The 26,218-nt window shown below is 42.1% G+C and overlaps 1 gene segment (V, D, J or C); it reads right to left on the reverse strand.

Moving 5' to 3' along the window:
• LOC106980679 (T cell receptor gamma constant 2-like) overlaps positions 1 to 25,047 on the reverse strand; it is a 37,866-nt gene extending 12,819 nt beyond the window's left edge. The window contains 4 exon segments of the C gene segment in view: positions 36 to 365; positions 5,171 to 5,233; positions 24,334 to 24,639; positions 24,726 to 25,047. Of these exon segments, the coding sequence occupies positions 36 to 365; positions 5,171 to 5,233; positions 24,334 to 24,639; positions 24,726 to 24,768 (742 nt within the window).
• Between the last annotated feature and the right edge of the window lie 1,171 nt (positions 25,048 to 26,218).

The following is a 26,218-nucleotide window of genomic DNA, read 5'->3' on the forward strand; positions in this document are numbered from 1 at the left end:
TCTGGGAGGTTATATTCATGTGTACATGCACATACCTGTGTTTATTGAAGGAAAAAGAATCTCTTGATCAACCCCTCCTTTATTCTTCTGGTGTTTGACGACACATTTGTGTTCTTTACCCATTGAGTCTTCTCTCACGGTCAGCCAGGTGTATTTCATGTATGTGTCCTTAGTCTTCATGGTGTCTCCCTGCTGGGATTTCAATATTACTCTGCCATTTTTCTCTTTCCAATCTATGTTGATAACATCAGGGAAAAAATCCTCAAGAAGACAAAGATACGTTCCAGCCTTGTGGAGTTTTATTTCAGCAATTGAAGGAAGAAAAATCGTGGGCTTGGGGGAAGTGTCTTCATCAGGGCTTTTAGCTGTGGGAGAAATTGGAATGGCAGTTAGAACTATTATGAGAGAAACACAAACATTGTATGGTTTGGAACCACCTAACACACAAAAAAAGGAAGGAAAAGTTGCCATGGTGTTAGTGCTTACCAGGGCCTTTTGTCCACACTGGGGTTATGAAATGCTTGTTTTCTTAGTTTCCATGGGAAAAGGGGTTCAAGCAGTTATGAAACTTGCCAACGTCACAGCTATTAAGTGGCAGAGTCCAGATTAAAACATGTAATTTTGTGGAGCACCTGGGTGGCTCAGTCCTTTATGTGTTTAGCTCTTGATTTTGGCTCAGGTCATGATCTCATGGTTTGTGAGTTCAAGCCCCGCATCGAGTTCTGTGCTGACAGTGTGGAGCCTGCTTGCTCTCTCTCTCTCTCTCAAAATAAATAAATAAACTTACAAAAAAAAAGTTTTAAAACATGGAATTTTGTTAAACAATACAGAGTCACTTGTTTGAGTGTGAATTATTTCCAGGCATACTTGACAATCTATTAAGTTGAGCTTTTAGCTTCAAATAAGAATCCCATGCCCACCTCTGACACTGGAGTTCTTCTTGATTTCTGAATTTTAGAACATTTTGCTCTCACATCTGAGCCACACCAGCATTTTGAGCAGGACAATGTTTAAAGCTGCACCTCCAAATTATTTACAATGCCTTGAATTTAGAAGCAATGTGGCAATATTTCCAAAACTTTTATATAAAAAAAACTTACTGATTATTCTCAGAAATTCTCTTATATTAACCTTATCAAATAATGCACTGGTCACAATTTTGTTTTGCTTTAGGAAATATTCACAGAAAGCACACTTTATATTGGAATTTCATTAGAAGTTGACACATGACTAAAAAGACACCATATTTCAATGCTTAGCATCTCCCCCCAAATTTGGATCTGCCCTACAAGCCTGCTGAACTTGTCGTACCCACAAGTTTCTTTGTTTTTACCTGCTCAATAATGTTATATGTAACTGCTGTAATGTTGATAGTTATGGTTCCAGAGTTTCTTGTAGACATAATGTCAAAACATATAAAAAAAAAACATCATGGGTTTCAAGGGCCTGTCACTTGAATGCTGGAATGTTACCTAATTATACATTTAATGTTAATGTAGTGATTGAAATTATAAATAGTAGAACCCTTTCCAATTTGATTTCCAACTGAAACACTAATTATTTACTCATTTTCTTTTTGGGCTATTTTGGATTTGGAATAATAATTGTATGGGCATTTTCTTAAGCATAATTGGATTTCTGGATTTCTTCTTTGAGAAGAAAAGAAAAAAAAAATCTTGAGAATTTCTGTCTGTGCCACAAAGTTCCTGAGTTCTATACTAAATCAGTAAGCAAGCAATGATGAGATTTTACTCATGCAGTAAATAAAATTAGCTCATAGTGTGGTTGTTTTAATTTTGTACATCTTGCTTGTAGTAAGAAATAGTATTTCATTGGTTATAATAGTAAAGCTCTGCATACTTCTCCAACCATATACTTTGTTTTTATTTTAAAAAGCATATGATGTGAAAAAAGTTTAATTTTAAAATTTTACATGACGTTTACTTCATTTTAGCTACCATTTAATACATTAAAGATCTAGTTTTCATGTTAGGAAATTTGGTTTTCTTATAGAAATACTTCTGGTTCATCACAGTAAAGAAAATTTCTTGATGGTGAGACATGATGTTTACCTCCTGTCCCTTTTCCTCAGCTAGATTCTGGAAGTTTCATTCTTTTCCAGATAGAAGGAATCTTGAACTCTCATAACTTTCTCAATGTGATAGTTAACTGAGCATTAATAGTGTACTTGATCGTATACGGTTAGTGTTTGTCTTTAGGGTAATTATTTTACATGTTTTTTTTTTCTTTCAACATTCTTTTTTAAATTTATTAACAGTGTTTTTATGGCCACAATCATTTTCATTATGCATAAAATAGAAACCTGTTTACACAATAAATAAACTTGTTTGATACCCTTATATAAGAAAAAGAATTTGAGGTTAATTGCCTGAGTTTTATAATTTTATGATGATGAAGCTGTATGAATTCTATATAAATTTATCAAATGTCAACCACAATATTTATAAGTGTGACATTTCAAAGTTGCCTATTGATATTGATTGAAAGTTTCTCTATTTTATTCTCATTTTACTTTTATTAAAAATAAATTATAAGTATTTCATATATAAATATGAATTTCAAATTAACGACATTTCTAAGTATATTTCAAAGTACTAACTATATCTCTATGTTTCTAAGTACATTCTAACTGTATATTTTTTTATTTTTTTTGATAGAGAGAGACAGAGACACAGAATCTGGAACAGGCTCCAGGCTCTGAGCTGTCAGCACAGAGTCTGACGTGGGGCTTGAACTCACAAACCGCAAGATCATGACCTGAGCCGAAGTCAGGTGCTTAACCAACTGAGCCACCCAGGCGCCCCACATTCTAACTATATTTTAGACATGTAATTGTGTTTCTACTAAACACAAGCATGAAGCCCAAACTTGTTCCTGTTAGAGTTTCTATCAATTATGATCAGGGATTAAGGTTTAAAGCACTTAGAACTACAAAGATTAAAAAAAACACATTTTCATTTCATTTTTGTTGCCAAGTAAGGGAAGAAAAGTCCATTAAACAGAAGCAAATACCTCTAAATTCAAGTTTTTTGTGTATCCGTGGACAGCAAGGGAACTTCCCATTGGAGCAGTTACAAGTACAGCTGACTCCTCTGGAGAATTTCTGCTCTGTCAGTAGGATCGGCTACAGACCACCCTCCATAGTGGATACAATTCTCCCTTTAGGTTCGAAATGGGGCAACCTCCATCCAGCACCCATTTTGTGTAAGACAACGTGCCAAGTACTTTATTCACGGTGTCTCATTTAATTCTGGTCTACTTTTTCTGCATACATACTGTTACCCCATCTTATGGATTAGGAAACGGAGGCCAGAGAATAATTAATTACCCAAGTTCACATAAACAGTAAGTGGTGGAGCCAGAGCTCCAGGTCAGCCTGAGCCCAAAGCCCAGGCTCTCTGACCACACCCTTTCACCATCCGAAAAGGAAATGTGTCAACTGAGAAAACTTACCTGTCGTGATCAACTTGTTCTCAGACCAAACCCTTCCGTGACAATTACAGATTGCCCATGAGTACTTTTTTTTTACTCTAAAGTATACATTTTAGATGCATGTGAAGAGTCTGAACAAAATTTTTAATGAATATAAGGGCAAAAGAAGGAGTATTTCTCAACTGATATTCATAATGATATCGTTTTTAATTTGTAAGTATAATCTAATAAAGATATAAAACATTATCAATGAATATTTGACCTTATAACTATATCATTATAAGTTTATATATTCAAGTTGCAAGACCATCCCACTTTTTTTACATCCAGGTATTTCTACTGAAAAATGAGACATCATCTCATAGTCAGGCTAACAATATTTGAGGGAATGCTTACAACATTCTAATCATTTACAAACTGGTAACAATGAGTCTTAGAATTAAAAGTATTCTGCAAATCTGACCATTTGGTCTAAAGTGATCTGCAGACTACATGGTAATTAATACATTTTTCTGTACTCTTGTTTTAATAAAGAACTCCAGTGGGTGGTAATCTGAATTCTGAAGAAGTGTTATTTCTGATGGCTGACCATGTCCCAACCCTTGTGGTAGTCATTTCCATATTTAATTTCATTTAGTCCTTGTAACATTTAGTCCTTGAGATGGTTCTTACACTGACAGAATGAATAGGTGGGAATTTAGCAAATATTAACCGTAGTGTCCCTATAAATTTTTAACTTTTTCTTTATTCTTTCTCTTTTCCAGTTTTTTTCCATAATGCACATGTATTATTTTTATAATTTTAAGAAAGCAATAACCAGTGAATCAAAAATTACTTGCTAAAGGATGATTATACACAACATGATAGATTCAGATTCAAAGTTCACATTTTTCTCTGCACCACGGTCTCTTAACATATTTTTCAGAACCTCCTGAATTATATCTCTGTCATCAGTATCTAACTGGATTGCTAGAATTTACATGGGGGTATGTAGTCACTTGGAAAAAAAGAGAACCAGAAACTTGCTTCACAGTTTATGAATTCACTTGTATCTGTGATCACAACCACTAAGGGAAGCAAAATATATAATTTCTTTTATTTTTCCAGTGTTTTACCAGCATTGTGAAAATTCTTGGGAAATTGTATTTGATTAGATCTGCTAAGCTACAAACCTCCCCGTGAGATGTTCTCCCTCATCCAGGCAAAATTGCATCTCTAAGACTAATGAAGAATGAACGCATTTACTAGTTTGAATTTAGAAAAAACAAACTCAGCTTATGACCTTCTTGAATATGTTTGCACAGTTAAACGTGTCCATACCTGATATGAATCACCTTGTGACAAAAGGACAAGTTAAGTAATTTTTTGTTCTTTCTTTTCCACTGGTATTTTTGGAATCAAATAAATAAAATATAAAGTTTTTTAATAAACCTTTCAGCACAAAAATCTCACAGGGACCTAACATCCCCACCCTTCAAGGACCCCCAGTTGCTCCAGCAAGTTAGCTTCTTGTCAGTGTCGCCCATACAAGCTCAGGCGGCAACTACCCCCAAGGACTGGGACACAGTCACCTACCTCTCCAAGGATCCCGCTGCCATTTGTGACCAAACTGGGACTGAATCCTAGAATTCTGAGCCGGCACCAGCACCTAGCCTGCCGCCCCTGCATCCCCTGCCTCCCCTCCCTACATTATACGGAAGAATGAAAGAATATTTACCTGTGACCCTGAGCAGTGTGCCAGGACCGAACACTTTGTGGGCCCAGCTATACCCAGCCCACTGTCTGAAAAGCTTTTACAGAAATCTCCCTTTGTGCCCCTTTTAAACTGAGCCCATATTTTTCAGTATTTAAATAAATATGTAAAAACAGGCCCTGCTAACATTAAACAAAGATGAATCTCAAGCCAAATCACATTAGATATGAACGCAGTCAAGAATGGATGAACTGACCCCTTTCTGCCTGGGCAGCTGGGTTCTGTCTTTCCACCTCCCTCACCCGGGTTGGAGAGTATGGTTTTACCTTTCCTCAGTATTTTGCTGAATCCTCTAAACCTCTTTTCTTAAGAGGTTTTCATGTATCAGACCAGTTCTTTTCCTGGAGTGTAATTTACAGATACTATTTCTATAATGTTCAAAGAGGAACAAAAATAGAAATAGCATATTTGAATATTTAATAAATAAAAGTTAATCTTTTTACAGATATTTGTTGTTGTTGTTTCTATGTACTCGGGGTGGGTACCTGGTTTGATTGTAAAGTAAGTTCTTTCCAGAATCCCATTCCCACTGATGGTAGACCAGATTAGTTGTCCCAGAGTCTGAAATCTTAATGATGATCTCTTAACCTATTATGCTGAGACCCCTCTTTAGACTTGATTATATGTATATAATCAATATATATTGATATATATGTTGATATACCTATATTATATATATTGAATATATATACCTATATATATATACCTATATATATAACAGGTATATATTTATATATATATTGTATATATAGGCATATAGATATAGATATAGATATAGATAGATATCTATATCTATATATATACCGTTTCCAGAGCACTGATGTAAAATCCTGAGCTGCTCATCAGGGGATCCTGTCTGGTCTGGTCTTTCTGCCACTGTCCCGGCCTGAGTGAAAAGGCAGCTGTGGGTCATACGGCCGAGTCCTGCGTGTAGGTCACTTGCTCCAGCTCGTCTGCCAGAGTCAGTGTTTCCGGCGCACTTGATGCCGATGCGGAAAAAGAAGACTGAATGCAATGGTGTCAAAAGAATTTGTCGGGTTTTTTTTTAAGTTTGTTTATTTTGAGAGAGGAAGAGAGTGAGAGAGAGAGAGAGAGAGAGAGCATGTGTGCCAGTGGGGGCAGGGGAGGGGCAGAAAGAGACAGAGAGAGAGAATCCCAGGCAAGCTCCCTGCCGTCAGCGCAGAGCCCGATAAGGGGCTCCATCTCAGGAATGCGGAAATCACGACCTGAGCGGAAACCAACAGTCAGACGCTTAACCAACTGAGCCACCCAGGTGTCCCAAAGAACTTGTCATTTTACAGAAACACTCTAAGCATCACACTGAGAATTCAATAAATGCATATTCAACAAGTCTGACATGATCTTTTTGGGGGGAGAGGGACTATTTTAGTGCATTGTTTTTTAAGAAGCATTGTTTTCTGCATGAGCAGTAATACAAATAATAAGCCTTTACTATTAAGCATTCAACTAAAGAGTTGATTGAAAAGGTTAGGCTCAGAGGAGTAAATATTTAGAATTTAAAATATGGCTTAATCTTTCCAATATTACTTAATGGTCTACACCAGACTCTTTGGAACGGTTAAGTCTCCATTGGGTCTCAAACTTTGCCACAGTAACTTGTCATGTGACTTTAAACAAATAACTGAACTTCTCTGAGCCTCAGGTTCTTTTTTTTAATGTATATTTATTCTTGAAGGAGAGAGACAGAGCACGAGTGGGAGAGGGTCAGAGAGAGAGTGAGACAGAATCCAAAGCAGGCTCCAGGCTCTGAGCTGTCAGCTTAGAGCCTGATGCAGGGCTTGAACCCAAGGACCCCAAGATCATGACTTGAGCTGAAGTCAGGTGCTTAGCCGGCTGAGCCAGCCAGGCACCCCAAAGCCTCAGGTTTTTTGTTTTTGTTTTTGGTTTTGTTTTTCTTGTGAAAGTGGAAAAAGAGGGTCTTCTGGGCAGGGCTGTTGAGGATTGAGATAAGGCACTGAAACTATTCAACGTGGTATCTGGCCCTCAATAAATATTTGCTAATATTATTATTCTCTGTAATGGGATGGTTTGGGGCCCCTTTATCCAGTGTTCCACTAAACAAAATGTATGAATTTGATAAGCAATAAGTAGTACATAAATTAAGAAAGCAAAAGAGCTCATGAACCTAAGACATTGTGTCTCTGACGGCCACAGGCTGAAAAACAAGGGGCCTGACAAGCCACAATGTAGACTACTTGTCCACTAGACTACAAGCTTTTTGGAGTGTGGAGACTGTGCCTTACACACCTTCTATCTCTAGCATCAAATGTAGAAACTGTCTTCAATAAATGCCTGTTGAGACAATAAATGAACACACGAGATTGTAAAACCATGCAGACAGATTCTTTTCATGGATTCCGGAGCTGAAATGGTTTACTGAGCTCACAAGTTCCATTCCACTGGTCCATCTCTAGGCAATATCACAGGAGCCATGAGAGCACAAATTTTGACTAGTCTCAGCCTACCCTCTAAGAAGCTGGAATAAAGAATAAGTGGGACAGAAAAAAAAAAAAAAAGAGTAAGTGGGATTTATTGATGTTCTTTGGTCATTTCCTGTAAGACCTAAATTTCATTGTACTGCTCTTGAAGATGAGACCAGAAGTCATCATACAGGCTTTGCAGGTTGGTAGAGAAAGGAGCACTCTTCATTAAGAAGGGAGCATCGGAGGTACTTAAAGTGTTTCTCACTTAAAACGGGGTCTACAAGAAAATCTTCTTGAACTAACAATGTACAACAATGTTTTACACACATATTTTAATTTCAATACTGAAACTATCCTTTTACGAGGTGTGTTTCCTAAAGGTAGAATTTCAACCTTCTTATAAGCAGGGAGGAAAATAAGCTGTCTACAAGTAGTTTTGTTTCCATATAGAGTGACCAGTAGCTACAAAATTGCTGTCCATATGTTGATGTGATCCTACATTGTTTTTTTCTAAAAAAATTCTGTCAGTTTTTCATTCACAGGATCCAAATAGAACAAAGTTACTTACCAGGAGGAGTTACTATGAGCCTAATTCCTTCTGCAGATATCTTGATCCAGCCTGATTAGAGGTTATCACACTGGTTAGAGCTTCTAAAAAGATGTCAGCCTTCTTCTGAGCCTCATGGCATGACCAGCAAGTAGAAACCTTGTTCTGGAGATTTGATCTTCCGGGTTCCCTTGGAAGTCCTTGGATATAGGCTTCATGGCATCTGGTATTTTATTTTTCATCAGATTAATTGACCCAAATAGCTGTTTTTTTTTGGAGGCAGTAGACATGAAAAGGTGCTGATAAAAAATGGAAATGATAAGAAAGAAAAAAAGAAAGAAAGAAAGAAAGAAAGAAAGAAAGAAAGAAAGAAAGACAGGAAGGGAGGAAGGAAGGAAGAAGTGAAGGAAAGAAGTAAAGGAAAGAAAGAAATAAGTGAAGGAAAGAAAGAAAAGAGAAAGAAAAAAGGAAAGAAAAAAAGAAGAGATAGGGACCAGTGGTCTACCAAGGACTTTTATAAATTACCAGGAAAAGTGTTCAGAGAATTAAGACATTTTGATTTCCAGGTGTTCAAGTGTGTGAAACTGCTCAGGCACCACACCAAAGGAAAAGCCCTTCTGTTCTCACAAACACCAGGTCTGCTCCGTTAGCAATTTTGGATTGTACTTCTGAAAGAGTATTCACTTCGGTAACTGAAAATGCAAACATGCCAACAGACACATACTTGAGTAATGTGAACAATGGTCTCCATGTTTTAGCAGCCACGTTGACCATTTGGCAACACAAATCTTTACCATGCAATGCACAATGAGAAAATAATTTCTATGATGACAATATTCTCCTGGAATAAAAGAAGAAATTTGTAGAATTCTATCTCCCATGGAAAAATGGATTTCTTATTAACACTAAAGTTTGAAGACAAACTCAGTTGTCTGAGATGTTGAAAGAAGAAACCTCTTAGAAGCTGTTCTGTGATCTTTAGATATGCAGGTGTAACCCCACCTCTGTGGTTAACTAGCTTCGGACAAGGTATCTGCCATCTCTGGGCTCCCATATGCCCATCTGTTGTGTGGGCATTGGGCCATGTTGTCCAAAGGGACCTTCCTGTTCCAACAGCTTAGAAACCTGTGATTAAGAGCAGGGAGGTGTCTGCTGTGGCTGCTCAAGTGAGAAAGGAGTTGAGGGTTAGTGATAAAGAAGGTTTTCTTACAGGTCCTTCTGCCTGTGTGACAGAGTAAGATCCTAGTGGGCATAGGAGCAGGTGTCTTCATTGGATTTGAACACATAATTGATTATCAGGTAGAAGATTTTATGTCTTTCTTATGTGTGTCCAAGGAGGAGTTGGGCTTGTCTTGCTTGTAATCTTGTTTGAGCCATATAGGATTCATCTCAGGGGCTCTATTTTTTGTTGGAACCAGTGCACTATGGCCTTCTCCAAGGAACCCCTAGACAGCTTGCAACCTATGTGCACTGTTCTGTGTGGTGTTCGGTTGTTGCAGACTCTGAGTCTGGAGTTCTCTCTCTGTCCAGCAAGAGAGTGAATGCAGAATTAAATGTGAGAGAGGCTAATGTCTGGGAGGAGACAAGAGCCCCGAGTAAGGGTCCTTGCTCTGTATTTATCAGGATCAGAAGGGTTATGTGCAGAAAGAGACAACCAGTGATCATTAACTCGTGTGTGAGAGAAAGGAGGTTTCAAAGATATGTGGTGTTACGGGTTTGGGTCAATACAAAACAAAATCCTGGTGCTGTGCAGATGGCTGTTTACAGCAGGCAGCGGGGACCCTGTCTGTTTATGTTAACTTGCCTACTGGATAAGACAGATCAAGCATGCTACCTCAGGGTCAACAAGGCACTTTTTTTTTTTTTTTGCTAATTAGCTCCAGGCAAGTTCACCCTGCTGTGGAGGTCTATCGCCCTGTTTACCCATTTATCTATTCTGGGCACTTCCATCCTGTGGCTGCTTTTTGCTCTAAGCCTTGTTAACCCATTGGTGCAAGCTCAGGGAATTCCTAAACTTATTTCCCAAGTCAGTTAAAAAAAAAATTGATCCTGAGACATTCTAATTTTGGTATTTTCATTTAAAAAGCAAAGGAAAGAGGGACGCTTGGGTGGCTCAACTGGTCAAGTGTCCAACTCTTGATTTCGACCCAGGTCATGATCTCACAGTTCATGAGTTCAAGCCCCCTGTCAGGCTCTGTGCTGACAGTGTGGAACCTGCTTGGGATTCTTTCCCTCCCTCTCTGCCCAACCCCTGCTCACATGAACGTGCACATACTCTCTCTCTGTCTCAAAAATTAATTAATTAATTTTTTAAAAAGCAAAGGAGAGAAATCAGAGGCACTTGAACAAGTTGAAGTGGACAGGAAAACAGTGAAGAGACAAGAAAGGAGTATAGTCAACCTACAAACCCAAGCCAAAGATGCACAGAATTATGCAGTGTTGGCATTGCCAGTGAGTACTCAGAATTTCCTCAAAGAAGGGTCTTGAGTCAGGACTGGGGAGGCAGTGGAGGCCTTATTCATCAGAGTAAAGTACGGGGGAGGAATGACCTTGTCATTAAGATCCGTCTCAGTGTTATTTTATTATGTTCCTGGGATATAGAAATACTGGATTCCAGAACCTCACCAAAACACCCATGTTGTCATAATTCAACATTATCTTCCTTCAGGAGGCAATAACTTCACTTTTTCCTTTAGGTTTTGCTTCAAACACACCTACCCTTAAGGTCTGTTTCACTCTGAAGTTTAGATTTTACATCATATTTTGCAAGAGTGTGGGAGCTTAATGTCTATCCTGAGAATTGGAAGAAAAGCCTTACTACTCTATAATAACAAATGAGATAATAATCCCACCACATTATGCAAAAGTAGGTGCATTTTATATATGGGTAGTTTGTAGAAAGTTTACAAATTTGAGGAAATATTAACAATTACTATAGTTATTTCTTTAGATGCTATGATGTTACTATACTCTGCTGTGAATGAACAAAAATCTTGGAGAAGAAATATCTTTGATTTATTGTCCTTGACTCTTATCCTCAACTCTTTCCATATCCACAATTCTTAGCATTTCAAAAGGACGCACATTTTATTGTTTGAAGGACAATGTCAGATGTGACTTTTAATGAGTCCCTGAGCTCCTGTGTTAGCGGAGATGGCTCAGGGAAGCCGTTCGGTTGTAATGGGAAAGGACACTGTGATGTGCTGACCCTGTGCTCGAACTGTCCTGTGTGGAACCTCCTTCGGTCCCCAGCAACCCTATGAGAAAGATTTGGTAACGTTCCTGGATCGTGCTGTCAGTTAAATGGCTGAGCAGGAATTCAAATCTAGGTTTTTATCACTCCAAAGGCCTTATGGGGGCCCCTGGGTGGCTCAGTTGGTTAAGCATCTGACTTCAGCTCAGGTCATGATCTCGAGGTTCATGAGTTCGAGCTCCGCATCAGGCTCTGTGCCGACAGCTAGGAGCCTGGAGTGTGCTTTGGGTCCTGTGTCTCCTTCTCTCTCTGTCCTTCCCCTGCTCATGCTCGCTCTCTCTCTCTCTCTCTCTCTCTCTCTTTCTCAAGCAAACAAAGAAAAACAACAAAGGCCTTGTGGTTTTCATCATTCTCCTATTCATTCATTCATTCATTCATTCATTCATTATTCATTCAAAGCCAGCAAACCATTTTGCACATTGGATATGGCTTCCTCCCCAGGAAGCTTCTCATAGATGGAGAAGTGGAAAATTCAGGACACTTACAAAAGCCATTCAGTCCCCAACAATGATAAGAATCGAGTGACCTAACTGAAAGAAACATCACAGATTGCGTCCTTGGGCTCCTAGCTCAGACCTTGCTGAGGACACAGATGCAGGAGACAAGTCCTGTATAGACAGTGGCCAGGTCCTTGGGAGTGAGAAAGGCGTGGGTATATGTTTTCAGGGGTGTGGCATAGTGGGAGGGCTTCTGTTCAGTGTCAGTGGCGCATTTCCATACAGTGGATCCCAGCTGGTGCAGTCATACAGCCCAGCACCTGCCTCATTAACTCGGTGTATCCTCAGGCTCGCTGGCAAATCCCTCTGTCCTTTCCTGGCTTCACATCTTTCCTCACTAACACCTTGTTCCTGTACATTTTCACTTGAGGAAATACACAGGATGTGTGTTAGAGGCTGGTCTGACATCATTCGATACTAGTGTATATCATACATTCGTCTTTATTTTTTTTTAATTTTTTAACGTTTTTATTTATTATTGAGAGACAGAGAGACACAGAGCTTGAGCAGGAGAGGGGCAGAGAGAAGGGGAGACACAGAATCTGAAGCAGGCTCCAGGCTCTGAGCTGTCAGCACAGGGCCCCACGCAGGGCTCGAACTCACCAACCGTGAGATCATGACCTGAGCTGAAGTCGGTCGCTTAACCAACTGAGCCACCCAGGCGCCCCTGTTATACATTTATCTTTAAGACACCTGTTATTTGGCATTCTAAAAATGCTGTGATCCTTGGGGTATCTGGGTGGCTCAGTAAGTTAAGCATCCGACTTTGGCTCAGGTTATGATCTTGTGGTTCACAAGTTTAAGCCCTGCATCCGGTTCCGTGCTGACAGCTCCGAGCATGGAGCCTGCTTTGGATTCTCTGTCTCCCTCTCTCTCTCTCTCTCTCTCTGCCCCTCCTCCACTCACACTCAGTCTCTATGTCAAGAATAAAAATAAACAAAAAATAAATAAATAAAAATGCTGTGTGTCCTTTTTCTTGGTAACGGATGGTATGAGATGTGTTATTAAAATGTCGCCATTTGTATCTAAAAGAGAAACAAAAGCAACAATTAGCGAAATTTTGACATTCACTAAAATAGTACACATTTGTTCTCTATTAATAGAAAAGTTGGGGTCTAAGATTTACGTTTCCTTCCTGAAGAATTCAAGGTCATGGTGGAATCTGTCAGGTTAGTTTGAATGACCATGTGGGTGGCCTTCTGCTGACTAGATTGTCCATGCTTAACACCAGCTTTCTTTACTGAGTGAAACGCCTCGTGGGTAAAGCCACTCACAGCTGCCAAGGGAGGCCACCAGGAACATCCAGGACAGGAGCCATGTTCTGCCAGCACTTGTCAGGAGAGGTGGTTGAATACGGGGCTGATCACCGCACAGATCTGGTGGCTGTTGCCGTAAGAGGAAGGGGCATTCTGAGCACACAGCTAAGAACCCACAGTATTTATCCCAAAAGTCCTGCAAAACAGGGCTATTAACCCACTTTATCAGCAGATTTCTCTGACCGCTGGGTGATTTTTACCATCCAATGATATTGGTGTAAAGAAACCATTTTCTTGTTAAAGGACTAAAGTCCTTTATGGTTTAACACAGAGAGTGGGAGAGGGAGAGAGAGGGGGGCAGTTCTTCGAGTTCTCTTCTGTGAGTTTTGATTACCTGCTTCCTCTCTCTCTCTGTCTCTCTGTCTCTCTGTCTCTCTGTCTCTTTCGTCCTTCCATTGCAGATTGCAGTTTGGGTAATTTCCAGTGTCCTATATTTATCTGAACTAATTCTCTCCTTACATCTCTTATATCCACTGGTGAGCCTCTCAGAGCGTTCTTCATTTCTGTTGCTGTGGTTTTGAGTTTTGCTTTTCCTTTTGGTTCTTTCCCATAGTTTCCATTTGGGACTTTCCATAATTTTCAGTGAATTTACCCGTTTGATCTTCCATATTGTCCATCTCTCTATTGGATTAGAGCCTTGAACATATTAATCATAGTTATTTTAAATTCCTGATACTTCCACCATCTATCTGTAGTATGTCTCAGTCTGGGTCTGGTGACCGCTCTGGGCCCTCACACTGTGTTTCCTCTTGACTTGCTGTATGCCTCCGAGTGGTTGGTTGGAAGCTGGCCACGTGGTGTGGTAGAGTGGATACTGAGGTAAATACGTTTTGTGCTTGAAAACCAGCACACCTTTCCTTCTGCTCGGCCTTAGTGTGGGGGTTTGGGTTAACTAGGCAGGAGTTAGACCGGATCTGGAGTTGGTTGTCGCTAAGTTATCAGGGTTGAAATGTGTTGTTGCCAGAGTCCAGACACTTAAAAATTCTTTAGTTGTGCTTTGCCTTGGTCCCTTCACTTGTCTTCGAGGCTTCCGTTGTTCTGTTCCCCAGAGAAAGTCTATCTCTGGCTGTCTCTCAGCTCTATTCCATGGTTACTTTTACTCAAGGTTTGCTGTCATGGGGGTGAAAGGTCAGGAAAGGACACATTCTCTGGTATTTTTATTAAGTCCCACTTTTAAGCAGATACAGTGAAACTGGATCTTAAGGACGTGGCCTTCGTACAAATTCCTGCCTCTATTCCTGAGATGGGACATTTTCTTTTTTTTTTTTTAATTTTTATTTAAATTTCAGTTAGTAACGTACAGTGTGATATTGGTTTCAGGAGTACAATCCAAGGATTCAGAAATAAAATATTTTAAATCCTTCTTCCCCCTCCCCCAGGTGCCATGGGTGCCCCCCTACTTCAGGCCGTGGGTTTGATTTTGATGGCTATCCTTCTGCAGGTGACCTCTTGTTACCTTGGGACATAGGGGAGATGTTCCGGCAAAAGTTTTGGTGGTCACCTCCTTTGCCTTCCCTCAACCACAGCAGATTTCACCGGCACCTCCCCTGCAGATGAAGCCACCTTTTGTCTCCAGTGGTAATGGGGTGGATGGGGTCTGGGTGGATTTCAGTGGTAGTTGCTGTTCCCCTCCTGCAGCACCAAGGGGGAGGCTTTGTGCGGATTGTCCCTGGCCTGCCCTGCAAGAGTTTTGTGGGCTTCCTGGAGAAGAATCTTAAGAGGTGCTGGGAAATACCCTGGATATGTTCTCAAGCATTCCCACTCCCCACTAGTCTATGCTCAGCTCTCACTATTTTGTTAATAAATTCTACTTGAATCCCGTGACCAAGTGAGTATGCTGGACATCTGTGTAAGGTCAGCAAATGCTCACATCCTGTGTCCCTCTGCAAGTGTCCGTCTGTCTCCAATGTTTGAGTATGTCAAGCACCCTGCAATCTCACTTCTCCAATGGGTTCAGATATTAAATTTCAGTTTGTCCTGCTTTTTTTGGATGTTATTGTAAGATGGGAACTGTGCATTCCCAGCTCTCTACGTCTCTGATCACATACAGGTCCTCTTTCCAATTTTTTTTTTTTTTTTTGGTATTTTCTTTACATTAAAATTCTATCAGCAACAGAACAGAAGAGATTTTAGGTGACTTCTGCCCACATTCTACTATTTCTCTTTCCCATTTTTTAATTGGGCTTCTTTTCTTAGTATTGAGTTGTGATATTTCTCTCCATATTCTGGACACCAGTCTTTTCTGATATGTCTTTTGAAAATATTTTCTTCTAGGGGCGCCTGGGTGGCTCAGTCGGTTAAGCGTCTGCCTTCGCTCAGGTCGTGACCTCATGGTTCATGGGTTTGAGCCCCACGTTGGGGTCTCTGCTGTCAGCACAGAGACTGCTTCAGATCCTCTGCCCCTTTCTCTCGTTGTCCCTTCCCTGCACGTGCTCTCCATCTCTCTCAAAAAATAAACATTAAAAAATTTTTTAAAGTAGAAAATATTTTCTTCTAATCTGTGGATTTTCATTTCATTTTCTTGCAATTTTTCGTTTTCCTTCTATGTATAGTATTGCAAAGAGCAGAAATGTTAATTTTTAGAAAGTCCAATTTATCAAATGTTTCTTTTATGACCTTGCTCTTGGTGTCCTATATGAGAAACCCTTGCCTTACCCAAGGTCACAAAGATTTTCTCCTGTATTTTCATCTAGAAGTTTTATTTTTTAGGTTTGACATTTATGACTAGAATCCATTTTTAATTAGTTTGTGTATGTGATGTTTCACATCGATTGGGTTTTTTTCCCCAGATAGATGAACATTTGTTCCAGTACCATTTGTTGAAAAGTCAATTCTTTGTTCATTGGATTTCCTTGGCACGCTGTTAGAAATTAGGTAACCATTTATGTGTTGTCCTATTTCTGGATTCTGTTCCTCCTATCTATCCATTTATGCTTTTACCCAAACCCCACTGTCTTGATCATTGAGTCTTAATAGTAAGTGTTAGATCTCTTTTTAAAACCGGTTTGGCAATGCTATGTCCTTTGCTTTCCAATATGAAATTTGCAACCAGTTTAGTGATTTCCATGAATAGTCCTCCTGGGATTTTCATTGGGATTATATTGAATCTACTTATCTGTTTGAGGAATGTTTGACATCTAAAATATGTTGAGTTTTCCAATCTATGGACATGGTATATCTCTCCATTTATTTAGTTCTTCTTCAGCTTCTGTCATTAAAGTCTTATTGCTTTCAGCATAAGAATCCTTCATATTTTTGGCTAAATTTTTCTCTATGTATTATATATGTTTGTTGATATTGTTGTTGTTGCTGTTGTAAATGGTACTGTTGGTAAATTTCAGTTTCCAATTGCGACTTGCTAGGACATAAATTGCAATTAACCCTGCATCTCACATCTATTTTACAGCTGTATAGTCCACCATGGTGTGCATGTGCGGTATCTGGAACCCACGTTCTTAAACAGGGGACTATTTCTTCCATATACACTTATGAGAACATAATAGATTACATTACACTCTGTAATAATAATGTGCCTACATGTATGTGCACACAGGTATGTACGTGTCTGTGTGTATGTATGTCTCTCAAGGCTCTAGAATGCACGGTTGAGGATTCATCACAGGAAGTACCCTGAATGTGCTTGCTCAGTACTGCTCCCTAAGATTCATCTATTCACAGATCCGTTCAGCGAGTGGGTACCGAGGCTGCATTACCGACCAGGCACGCGCAGACCTTGGCGATGTCACAGAACCACACACAAGGGTGCTCCTCCGGGCACTTGTATCCCAGCAGCACCAGCCTCCGTCTGCCTTCGTGTGGCGCAGCACCTGGCCCTCGAGTCCTGTCTGGGACTGCAGTCGCCTGCCCTCCCTCCATCCCAGTCCCCTCGTCATGCGGCCTGTGTCACCCAGACTCCCTGGAAACCTCAGGACGAATTGCTGAGGGTCCCTGACGCACTCGGCTGTTCTCCACAAGTCCAGACAGCGGCTGTCATCAGGAGGCAATGGGAAGCTGGTGCAGGAGGCTGCCATCCTGCAGGTGCACCTGGTGGCCATCTGCTTCTTTTCCTCTTGATTCTAGAACTGAGGTACCTGTCAGGGAGCATGGGGTGGGGCTGAGGCTGAAGCTGGGATGGGGGCTGAGGTTGCCCACGTGCAAAAGGACCAGAACTGAAGAGAGGACTTGGGGCCGACTTCCTGGCTCCTCTCATACTTTGTACCCATTTGTCCGTGGCTCCATCTACTCTGTTCTGTGGACTTTGTAAAAAAGAATCACAGTGGAGGAGACAGGATGTCTCAGTGCTGCCAATTTATTGCTTTCTTCTGTCTCTGAGCGGGTGTTATAAGAGACCAAATGTGTGTCCGATGCTCTAAAGTCTGATTCATTTTTGTTGGTACCAATTAACGGCTAAGTTAACAGATGCAATGTTGAGTACTGTACATATTGTATTTATCTTTTGTTTTACTGTGTACATAGATATTTCCAGTCGTGTCATTTTGATGACTAACCAGTGAGACAGAGAGAGAGAGAGAGAATAGAGCAGACTTTTCTCCAAATATTCATAGGAAGCATTAAATAATTTCTTAAGATTCTCACACAATCTGAACAGAGCGAAGAAGAAGCTCATTAGCCCAGAAAAAGGACAGATGACTGCTTGTAACTGGTCATCTTGTCTATCCAGGCTTTGCCTCCAAGGACAAGATGGAGACCTGAGAACCCTGCTTTCCAGAAGCCTCAGGTCAGTGTTAGGTGTGTGTGACAGCTGGTGTCAGGGAAGAAAAGAGTGGGTCAAGCAGGGGCCACGCTACCATGCAAATTCTAATAAGATTTCTGATTTGTCTGGGGAATATTGGTCAGGTTGTGGCAACAGCAATCCCACCAGCCCATTTCCAGATAGTTAGACTGACGGGGGGGTAAATGGATAGATATAGATGATAGTGATAGAGATAGAGGGAAAGATAGAGCTAGAGCTAGAGATGAGATAGAGAAAAATAGAGATAGAGATAATGACATAGACACAGATACGTAGATAGAGATTGAGATGGAGACAGAGACAGAGACACAGGTATATCTTGTGCAGATAGTAATATTACAAAACGAATGAAGGAAGGTTTTTGTGTGTAAATGTCCCAATTATTTCCTTCTAAGACATGGAGGCAGAAGTGAAAAGGACAAGAAATACTGATAATTACTACCAAGTCCTTCCTCCAGGCTGCACGCTAAGCATTTGGATTTCTAATCTCATAACCTCACACCGTCCCTTCTCTGCTCCACAGAAGAAGGTTCTGGAGAAGCTCCAGCTCACCTCCTCCTCTCATTGCACCCCCCTGGGTTACCAGGGTCTACGCAAATGCAGGCTTTTGTGGCTGTTGTTGTTGTTTTACTACATTCTCTATGACTATTTTCTCAAGGCTCTGAAAGGTAAACTTTGGTTTCTAGATTCAAATAACAGTATTTTCGTTGGTTCTTGGACGATTCTTTTTGGAGACTAGTTTATCTTTTTCAGCTCAGGAAGCTTCATGGACTCAGTCGTTTTTAAAACTCTGTACCTTGTCCACACCACTCTGTAGTTACTTCCTCCTGAACAGGGTCTCCCATAGCACAGAAGCCTCCTTTTTACTAATTAAAACATGGCACAACCTAGGCAGAAAATTAGAAAAAGGCGCTCTTTCCAGGCTCACACAGCCCTGCTCCAGGTACAGGGCGGGGAGGGCTCGGGATGGATTGTGGTCCCCACTGGTGCCCGCTCCCCCTTCACGCAGGCACCTTGAGCAGGGTGCAGTGGTTAGAGCAAATCCAGGCTACATCTCTGGTGTGTGGCAGGGGACGGGAGCGTTGTCATTGCTGAACTCACACGTGTCATCTCTTCCTCCTTCTGATGTTGGAAGAGGCACTAAACTTACCAATTGAAAATAGTTTCCTCGGGGTGCCTGGGTGGCTCGGTCGGTTAAGCGTCCTACTTCGGCTCAGGTCATGATCTCGCAGTTTGTGACCTTGAGCCCCGCATCGGGCTCTGTGCTGACATCTCAGAGCCTGGAGCCTCCTTTGGATTCTCTGTCTTCTCTCTCTGCCCCTCCCATGCTTATGCTCTGTCTCTCTCTGTCTCTCAATAATAAATAAATGCTAAAAATTGAAAAAAAATAATTTTCTCTGGTTTAGAACAGCCCCTTTCAGGCTAGTTCTGTCTCCTTTGTCCCCTTCCTCATCCTTCTGTCTCCCTGCCTCCTGCTGCCATCACTGCACCCAGGAGGAGAGTTAGTTCTCACAGTCTCCCTGCCGCCCTATTTCAGCCCTTGGCCCCGCTCTCTGGATTCAGCCTCTCCCTCTGAATTGTCCTGTGCAGTTACCAGCCCCGAACCCACCCCTACACAGCACGCCTTGGGATGCAAAGCTCCCACCTCAGCTTCTCATCCAAAGCCTGGCTGCTGCCTCCTGTGGTCCCCTCAGAGCCCTGACCCTCTCACAGATGCTAAGAAGCGTTATGGGTCTCCTACCTATGCAGCCCGTGGGGACAGTCAGGGCTGGTTTGGGCTGGTCTGTGCTGATGTCTCCACTGTTGGTGGTGTTCCTCCAGGGCCGTGTTCCAGAAGCTTGACATTAGCCAGATGTTCTCAGAAGTTCCCTCCATGTGTCTAGGAGTTTTTTTAAGTTTATTTATTTGTTTTTGAGGGAGGGGTGGGGGGGGGGGGAAGAATCCCAAGCAGGCTCACCGCTGTCAATGCAGAACTGGACTCAGGCCAAAAGATCACGACCTTAGTCAATATCAAGAGTCAGACAACTGAACTGACCGAGCCACCCAGGCACCCCAGTTTTGGGTTTCTGTTGAAGAAGTTTCTATCCTCTCTGGGATAAGACCCTCAGAGACAAGGGAACCAAAAGGAACTTTCACTTACTCTCTCCTCACCATTGAATACCACATCCCGGCCATCAGAACTAGCCCTTTCTCTCAGCATACACGCTAACCTTGATGACACCACATCTCCCCTTATCTCCATCTAGCACCTCTGGTAAAATCCTGTGTTCCTAGTTTACCAGGCTTACCCACCAATCTATAAATGGGAGATTTGGAAATTTAGACAATCACTTTCTTTATCAAGTAAATCTGACTTTTAAGCTTAACTATCTCATGATTCACTCAAAACGGGAGCTTATGCTGGCCAAAGCCACTATCTCCTTCTACAGGTGCTATATGTCATGGTTTAGCCTGAACAGAAGAAGGACTCCAGGTGACATGATGTATTAGGGGAAAAAACTGTGCCAGAGACAAATTTCCAAAGCATCACTCTCATTACATATTTTGTTTGTTTACTGAAGTCTGGCTGCGGGATTTTGAGCATTCTCCATGTAGTTGACCTATGACACTTTCTGTTAAAACCAGTTCACAAAACAGAGAAGATTTTCTTAGTCTTTCCTCTCCACTTGCAGGAAGAGTCCTGGAGCAGACTGCCCAGAAAAGAACTCTTCCACTGTGACCCGTTGGCCATGGCTTCTTGTGTGACCCTCATACTGTCTTGACCAGTATACTGGCCTGGGGAGCAGGTGTGGGACAACCCGTATTTGCCCACAAGTGCCAGAGTGTATTCTTGTAAAGTTAACCTTCACCAAGAATATTTAAAGTGACCTAACAGTGCAATTGAAACACCATGGACAGGGGCACCTGGGTGGCTCAGTCAGTTGAGCCTCTGACTTCGGCTCAGGTCACGATCTCGCGGTCCGTTAGTTCGAGCCCCGCGCCGGGCTCTGTGCTGACTGCTCAGAGCCTGGAGCCTGTTTCAGATTCTGTGTCTCCCTCTCTCTCTGCCCCTCCCCCATTCATGCTCTGTCTCTCTCTGTCTCAAAAATAAATAAACGTTAAAAAAAAAATTAAAAAAAGAAACACCATGGACTATTTGTTTGGAAACATTTCTGTTTCTTTCCAAACATCAATCCTTTCTTCCATGACATAGGTTTATTTGCAGGACTTTCATGATGATCACATGAGTTTCTGGACACACACAACATCTAGTTCATTATCTGGCAGCCATGGAGCTAAATGGACATGAATTCCATTTCATTCATTCCAATACTTAAATAAGTCAAACCAGCCATTTCAGGACATGGTTAGAGTAACATCTGGGGGTGGGGTACGATTGATAGCCATCACACTCCCTTTCCACCCATACAGAGGCATAACATAACAAGAAATGCATGAAGTGCTTCGTAAGTGCCTATTGCACCAGGAATTCTCATTAAAAAATAGCTATTATTATATTCTAATCAGAATGTTCTCTTTATTATGGAACTGAGCTCCTTGAGAGAATGACTGTGCATTGTATTCTGTAGTTATAAACTAATTAATTCTGGTTTTGTTTTGTTTTTTGGCTGAGCAAGAAAATCCATCAGAGCAATCTGCTGACCCACAGACTGCAAATGCTAATTCTACCACTTTCAGAATATAACTGTAGATTTTTGGTAATTACTTTGTAACTTCAATTTAGAAGTTAAGAAAATAAAGGTTACAGAATTACTGCAGCTAGGAATGATCAGCTTGTGATTGATACAGTTAAATGTTGACTCATAGATAGCAGGAAAGCAGATAAGGAAGGACAGAAAAAATAGGTCAATTATAACAAAGGCAAGAGACTGGATTGTAGTTGACATTATGAAAGTGGCAGATGTTTATCTAGTTTCATTTAATAAGAATTAGGATTGTGTCACTACTGTGCACTTGTTTATTGTATTAAAAACATCAAGAACACAGAGTTGTATTCATTATAATATTGGTTCATAAAGCACTATAATCATTTATCTACACAGAGATCTATTTACTTTATTCATTTTATTCTACTTAGGTGTTGATGATTTAATAAGTTGGCAAAGACCCAAGAAACCCTGCTTTTTCTGAAGGTCAAAAGCATTACAAATAATGTACATGCTTCTGTCTACTAAATTTATCAACTGGAAAAGCACAGAATTAAATGATAATCTGTCAACACCTGCCCAGTTTCCTGTTTTGTTACTGAAGGAACAGGGTACATTCTGTTCTGTTAGACATGGCACCTTGGTGGTTTTGTGGAAGGTGAAATGAAAAGGAACTAGATAAAATCTTCTCCCGAATCCCTAAATTTTTTACTTACTTACTTAGGGGCAAACATAACCCACTTATTTGACTGTCTGCTTGAATTTCATTCTTTTGTTCCTCCAGATGGATGGTCTACCTCTCTTTACCTTGCCCCAGGCTGGACCCTCATGGACCGCATGGATGGTCTTCCTTATCCTTTGGTTACTGTTTGGAAGCAGTCAATGGAAACATCAGGAGGAGGCTGGGAAATGGGAGCAGAGTGAGCTCAGGGTTCCCTCCATGACAGGTGGCCTTGGGTTGGCTGCAACTTCCCCTGGGCCCAACATATAGGGCCATCTACCCCAGAGAGAGAATTTGTGCTCGGGACCCAAGAGGTGTAGGTGAGAGTGGCCATTTCCTTTTATACCAATTAACCCACTGGAGGAATTTCTTTCTTTTCTCCCTGGTCTCTGGATCCACAGGCTTGGAAATCTGGTCCCCAAGAAGGAATGCTTTTGTCAGGGGACATGGTGATGGTTCTTTGAACTTCAACTTCCATTGGCCAGCATTCAATGGATCAAGCAAAGATGCCCATTAGTGTGACCCATAGGGGTTAGTCTCCTGGTGCACAAGGCGGGGTGGAGAGAACATGAAGCATGGATCCTGGGGGTAAAACAGAATTTTTGGCAGAATCCACACTTTATGGCCCATCATCCGTGCTTGATTTTTGACTGGAAGAGAAATCTGTGCCCCCAAAGAAGGGGACACACAGAGTCCTATTGAAAGTCTATCTTTTTCTCAGTTTCCAGGTAAAGAACACATGGGGCTGATTTTCTAGCAATCTTTCATGAAATGAAGTGGGTCATGTTTTCAGGCAATAAAAGGGCCAAACAATCTTGCTGAAGGAAATTGTGCACAACGCTGTGGGAAATTCTACTGGAGACCATCTCATTCCTGGTTTCTGTTCATTGATGACATCTTGCACTAACTGTTGGTTGGACTCTTTCATGGGCAGGCGCGTCCTAAATACAAATCTCCATCCACAAAACAGAAGCTCAGTGAGATAGAGGAGGAGTTAGTGAAACTGAGGATCATTAGACTTTCAGTAATCATTTTTACCAAAAAAATTTGAAATTTTAACTGAAATTTCATAAAGTTTGAATTTTCAACTAAAAATGTATTTAATTCAGCTTAGACCTCCTCAGAGAGCTTTTTCTTTCCCCCCCCCCCCCCACACACACAGCAGCAGGGGCTTTCCTGTTTGGGGTGGGGGGATCAGTAACATAGTTTTTCTTTTCTTTTTTCTTTTCTTTCTTACTTTCTTTTTCTTCTTCTTCTTCTCCTCTTCCTCCTCTTCCTTCCTCTTCTTGTCAAGAAGTTGACTAATTTTATAAGTAGTGAACATAGTGATATATTTTTGGTATAATTTTGCTTTAATACAAAAATCAGTCACACATTGTAGCAGTTAAACCTCCTCACTTTACAGAGGAGAGGACAGAGGTCTAGGGAAGCTCGTCCCCAAATCCCATATGGAGTCACTTTCAAGGAGAAGGGGAAGGCGGAGGGCCCGGGGTCTCATCCAGGGCTGATGCATGCACCTGCCCTGAGGATCATTTCCCCCACAGGAGAGTGAGCGCCAGGCTTGGGCGAGGGTGCTGCGAAGTTAGCCACACTGTTTCTTGGGCTTCTGATCAAGGAGTCTCTCTCTCTGTACAGGAACCAGCGGTGGGCGGGGCGGCAACTTAGAAACTGGAGTCAGGAGCTGCCTTTCAGTCTCGGCTTGCACCATTTTGTGCGGAATCCCCAGAGAGTCTCTCGGCCTTGAAATTATTTGCACGATATTTTATTCCCACATTCTTCAGGGGATGTGGTCAGAATCTTAAATGGCCTGTCTATAACAGCCAGGGGTGCTGAGGGCTGACTCAGGGCAACCCCAGGGATCCAGAGCAAGTGGAAGGTGCCAGGCAGGCAGGACCGAGGAATCAGAAACTTTTTTGCTCAGGAAGCGGAGCAGCACGTGCAGCTGTGAGCTTCCCAGGCAGCACAGTAGTACATGCCCTCGTCGCTCTTCTCCAGCTTCAGCACGGACAGGTCACAGCTGTTGCTATCCTTGCCCCTCTTGGCATTGACTTTGTCCGCTTTCAGGCCCCCATCTCTCTGCACAAACGTTCCAGACATGTCCAGTCTGAGGAGCCTCTTGGGGGCCGCACCTTCCTGGTGGTGGTACCAGTGGATGTAGCTGACCTTGGTGCTGGCTTTGCACCACAGAGTGGCTGAGCGGCCTGCCTGCGCCACGACCATAGAGGGCTGCCCCAGGCTGATCGCTGCCCAGCTGCCTGCGAGGGGGACAGAGGTGAGACAGGAAGGCTGGGAACCTCAGGGCGTCCCACGCACCCGCACCGGGGAGGGAATCAGGACTTACCGGGAAACAGGAGGGCACACAGGAAGGCGAGGGGACACAGCATGGTTCTGCTTCCCACCTGTGGAGAGAAGCCCAGGGTGACTTCCCGGCTGCACCTGCTGGAAGGAGACTGACTGGGTGGGTGGCAGAGGGCAGGTTAGGGTCTGAGCTCTGTGTCCCTTAGGTGCCTGCAGGTACTGGGGAGAGAGAGGTGGGAAAGTGGGAGGGACCTGACGGCAGAGTCAGATCTGACCACAAGGGGGAGAGGAACCATCAATGGTCAGGTGCTGAGAAATGGTGGAGCAAGAGCACCAGCAATAATAGTAATCCCTTCATTGGAAATGGACTACACCTGAGCACCGCACTGATCGCTCGATTAAATAAGATGTCGCCCCATATATGCTAGAATTGCTACTCTGTAAAAGAGTACAATAACAGGTGTCATCACAGAAGCTCGGAAGGGAAGAAGGGCAAGGACTCTGGCTGACCATCCTCTGCTCGGGGACCACGTGCAGGGGATGCGAGGCTGTCACAGGAGCAGCTCCGAGAGCAGACTGTCCCAGACAAGCATGAGTGTCATGGTCCCAGAAAATCCTTGCTGGGACAGACGTGTCATGGTTGACACTTAAGAAAATATAAAACTGCCGTCACACTAGAATGGAAAGAGAATTCTTAAACAAAAAAACTAACAAGAGAAATCTCCCCACGAATGTTAAAGAAACTATAAAACTACGGCACAGAAAAGAGCACAGTATTGACACGAGCGTTTATTTGTGGAGCGCAACGTGTCCTGGCAGGGGGGAGTGGGGAGAGGGTGAGAATGAAAAAAGATCTTCGTTTATATCCTCTGGACCTAGGGGCGTCTGGGTGGCTGAGTTGGTTAAGCGTCTGACTTCAGCTCAAGTCATGATCTCACGCCTCGTGAGTTCAAGCCCCACGTTGGGTTCTGTGCTGACAGCTCAGAGCCTGGAGCCTGCTTCGGATTCTGTGTCTGCCCCTCCCCTGCTCATGCTCTCTCTCTTTCTCTCTCTCTCTCTCTCAAAAATAAATCAACATTAAAAAAAATTATATCCTCTGGGCCTAGCATTATTAGTGGTGATTATAATTTATTTATATTTATATTTTAAAATTCATGTTGACAGTGTCACCAACCAAGAGGTCAGTGCAAGTGGAAAATGCAAATATACAATTTTTTTTTAATGTGTATTCATTGTATTTAAGAAAAAAAGTATGAGCAGGGAAGGGGCAGAGAGAGGGGGGGACAAAAGATCTTAATTGGGCTCTGCGCAGACAGCAGAGAGCCTAATGTGGGACTTGAACGCACAAACTGTGAAATCATAACCTGAGCCCGAAGACAGACACTCAACCAACTGAGCTACCCAGGGGTTTCTGGGCTGGGACATGGATGGGAATGTGATTATGCAAATGACTACTGAACACACTGGAATAAAACAGGGGTTGACAGTGGGGGAGAGAGGAAGCCTCACTAGGGCCCAGTTCACTCTCCCGGGCCT

Source organism: Acinonyx jubatus, chromosome A2 (genome assembly GCF_027475565.1).
Source record: "Acinonyx jubatus isolate Ajub_Pintada_27869175 chromosome A2, VMU_Ajub_asm_v1.0, whole genome shotgun sequence".
NCBI lineage: Eukaryota > Metazoa > Chordata > Mammalia > Carnivora > Felidae > Acinonyx > Acinonyx jubatus.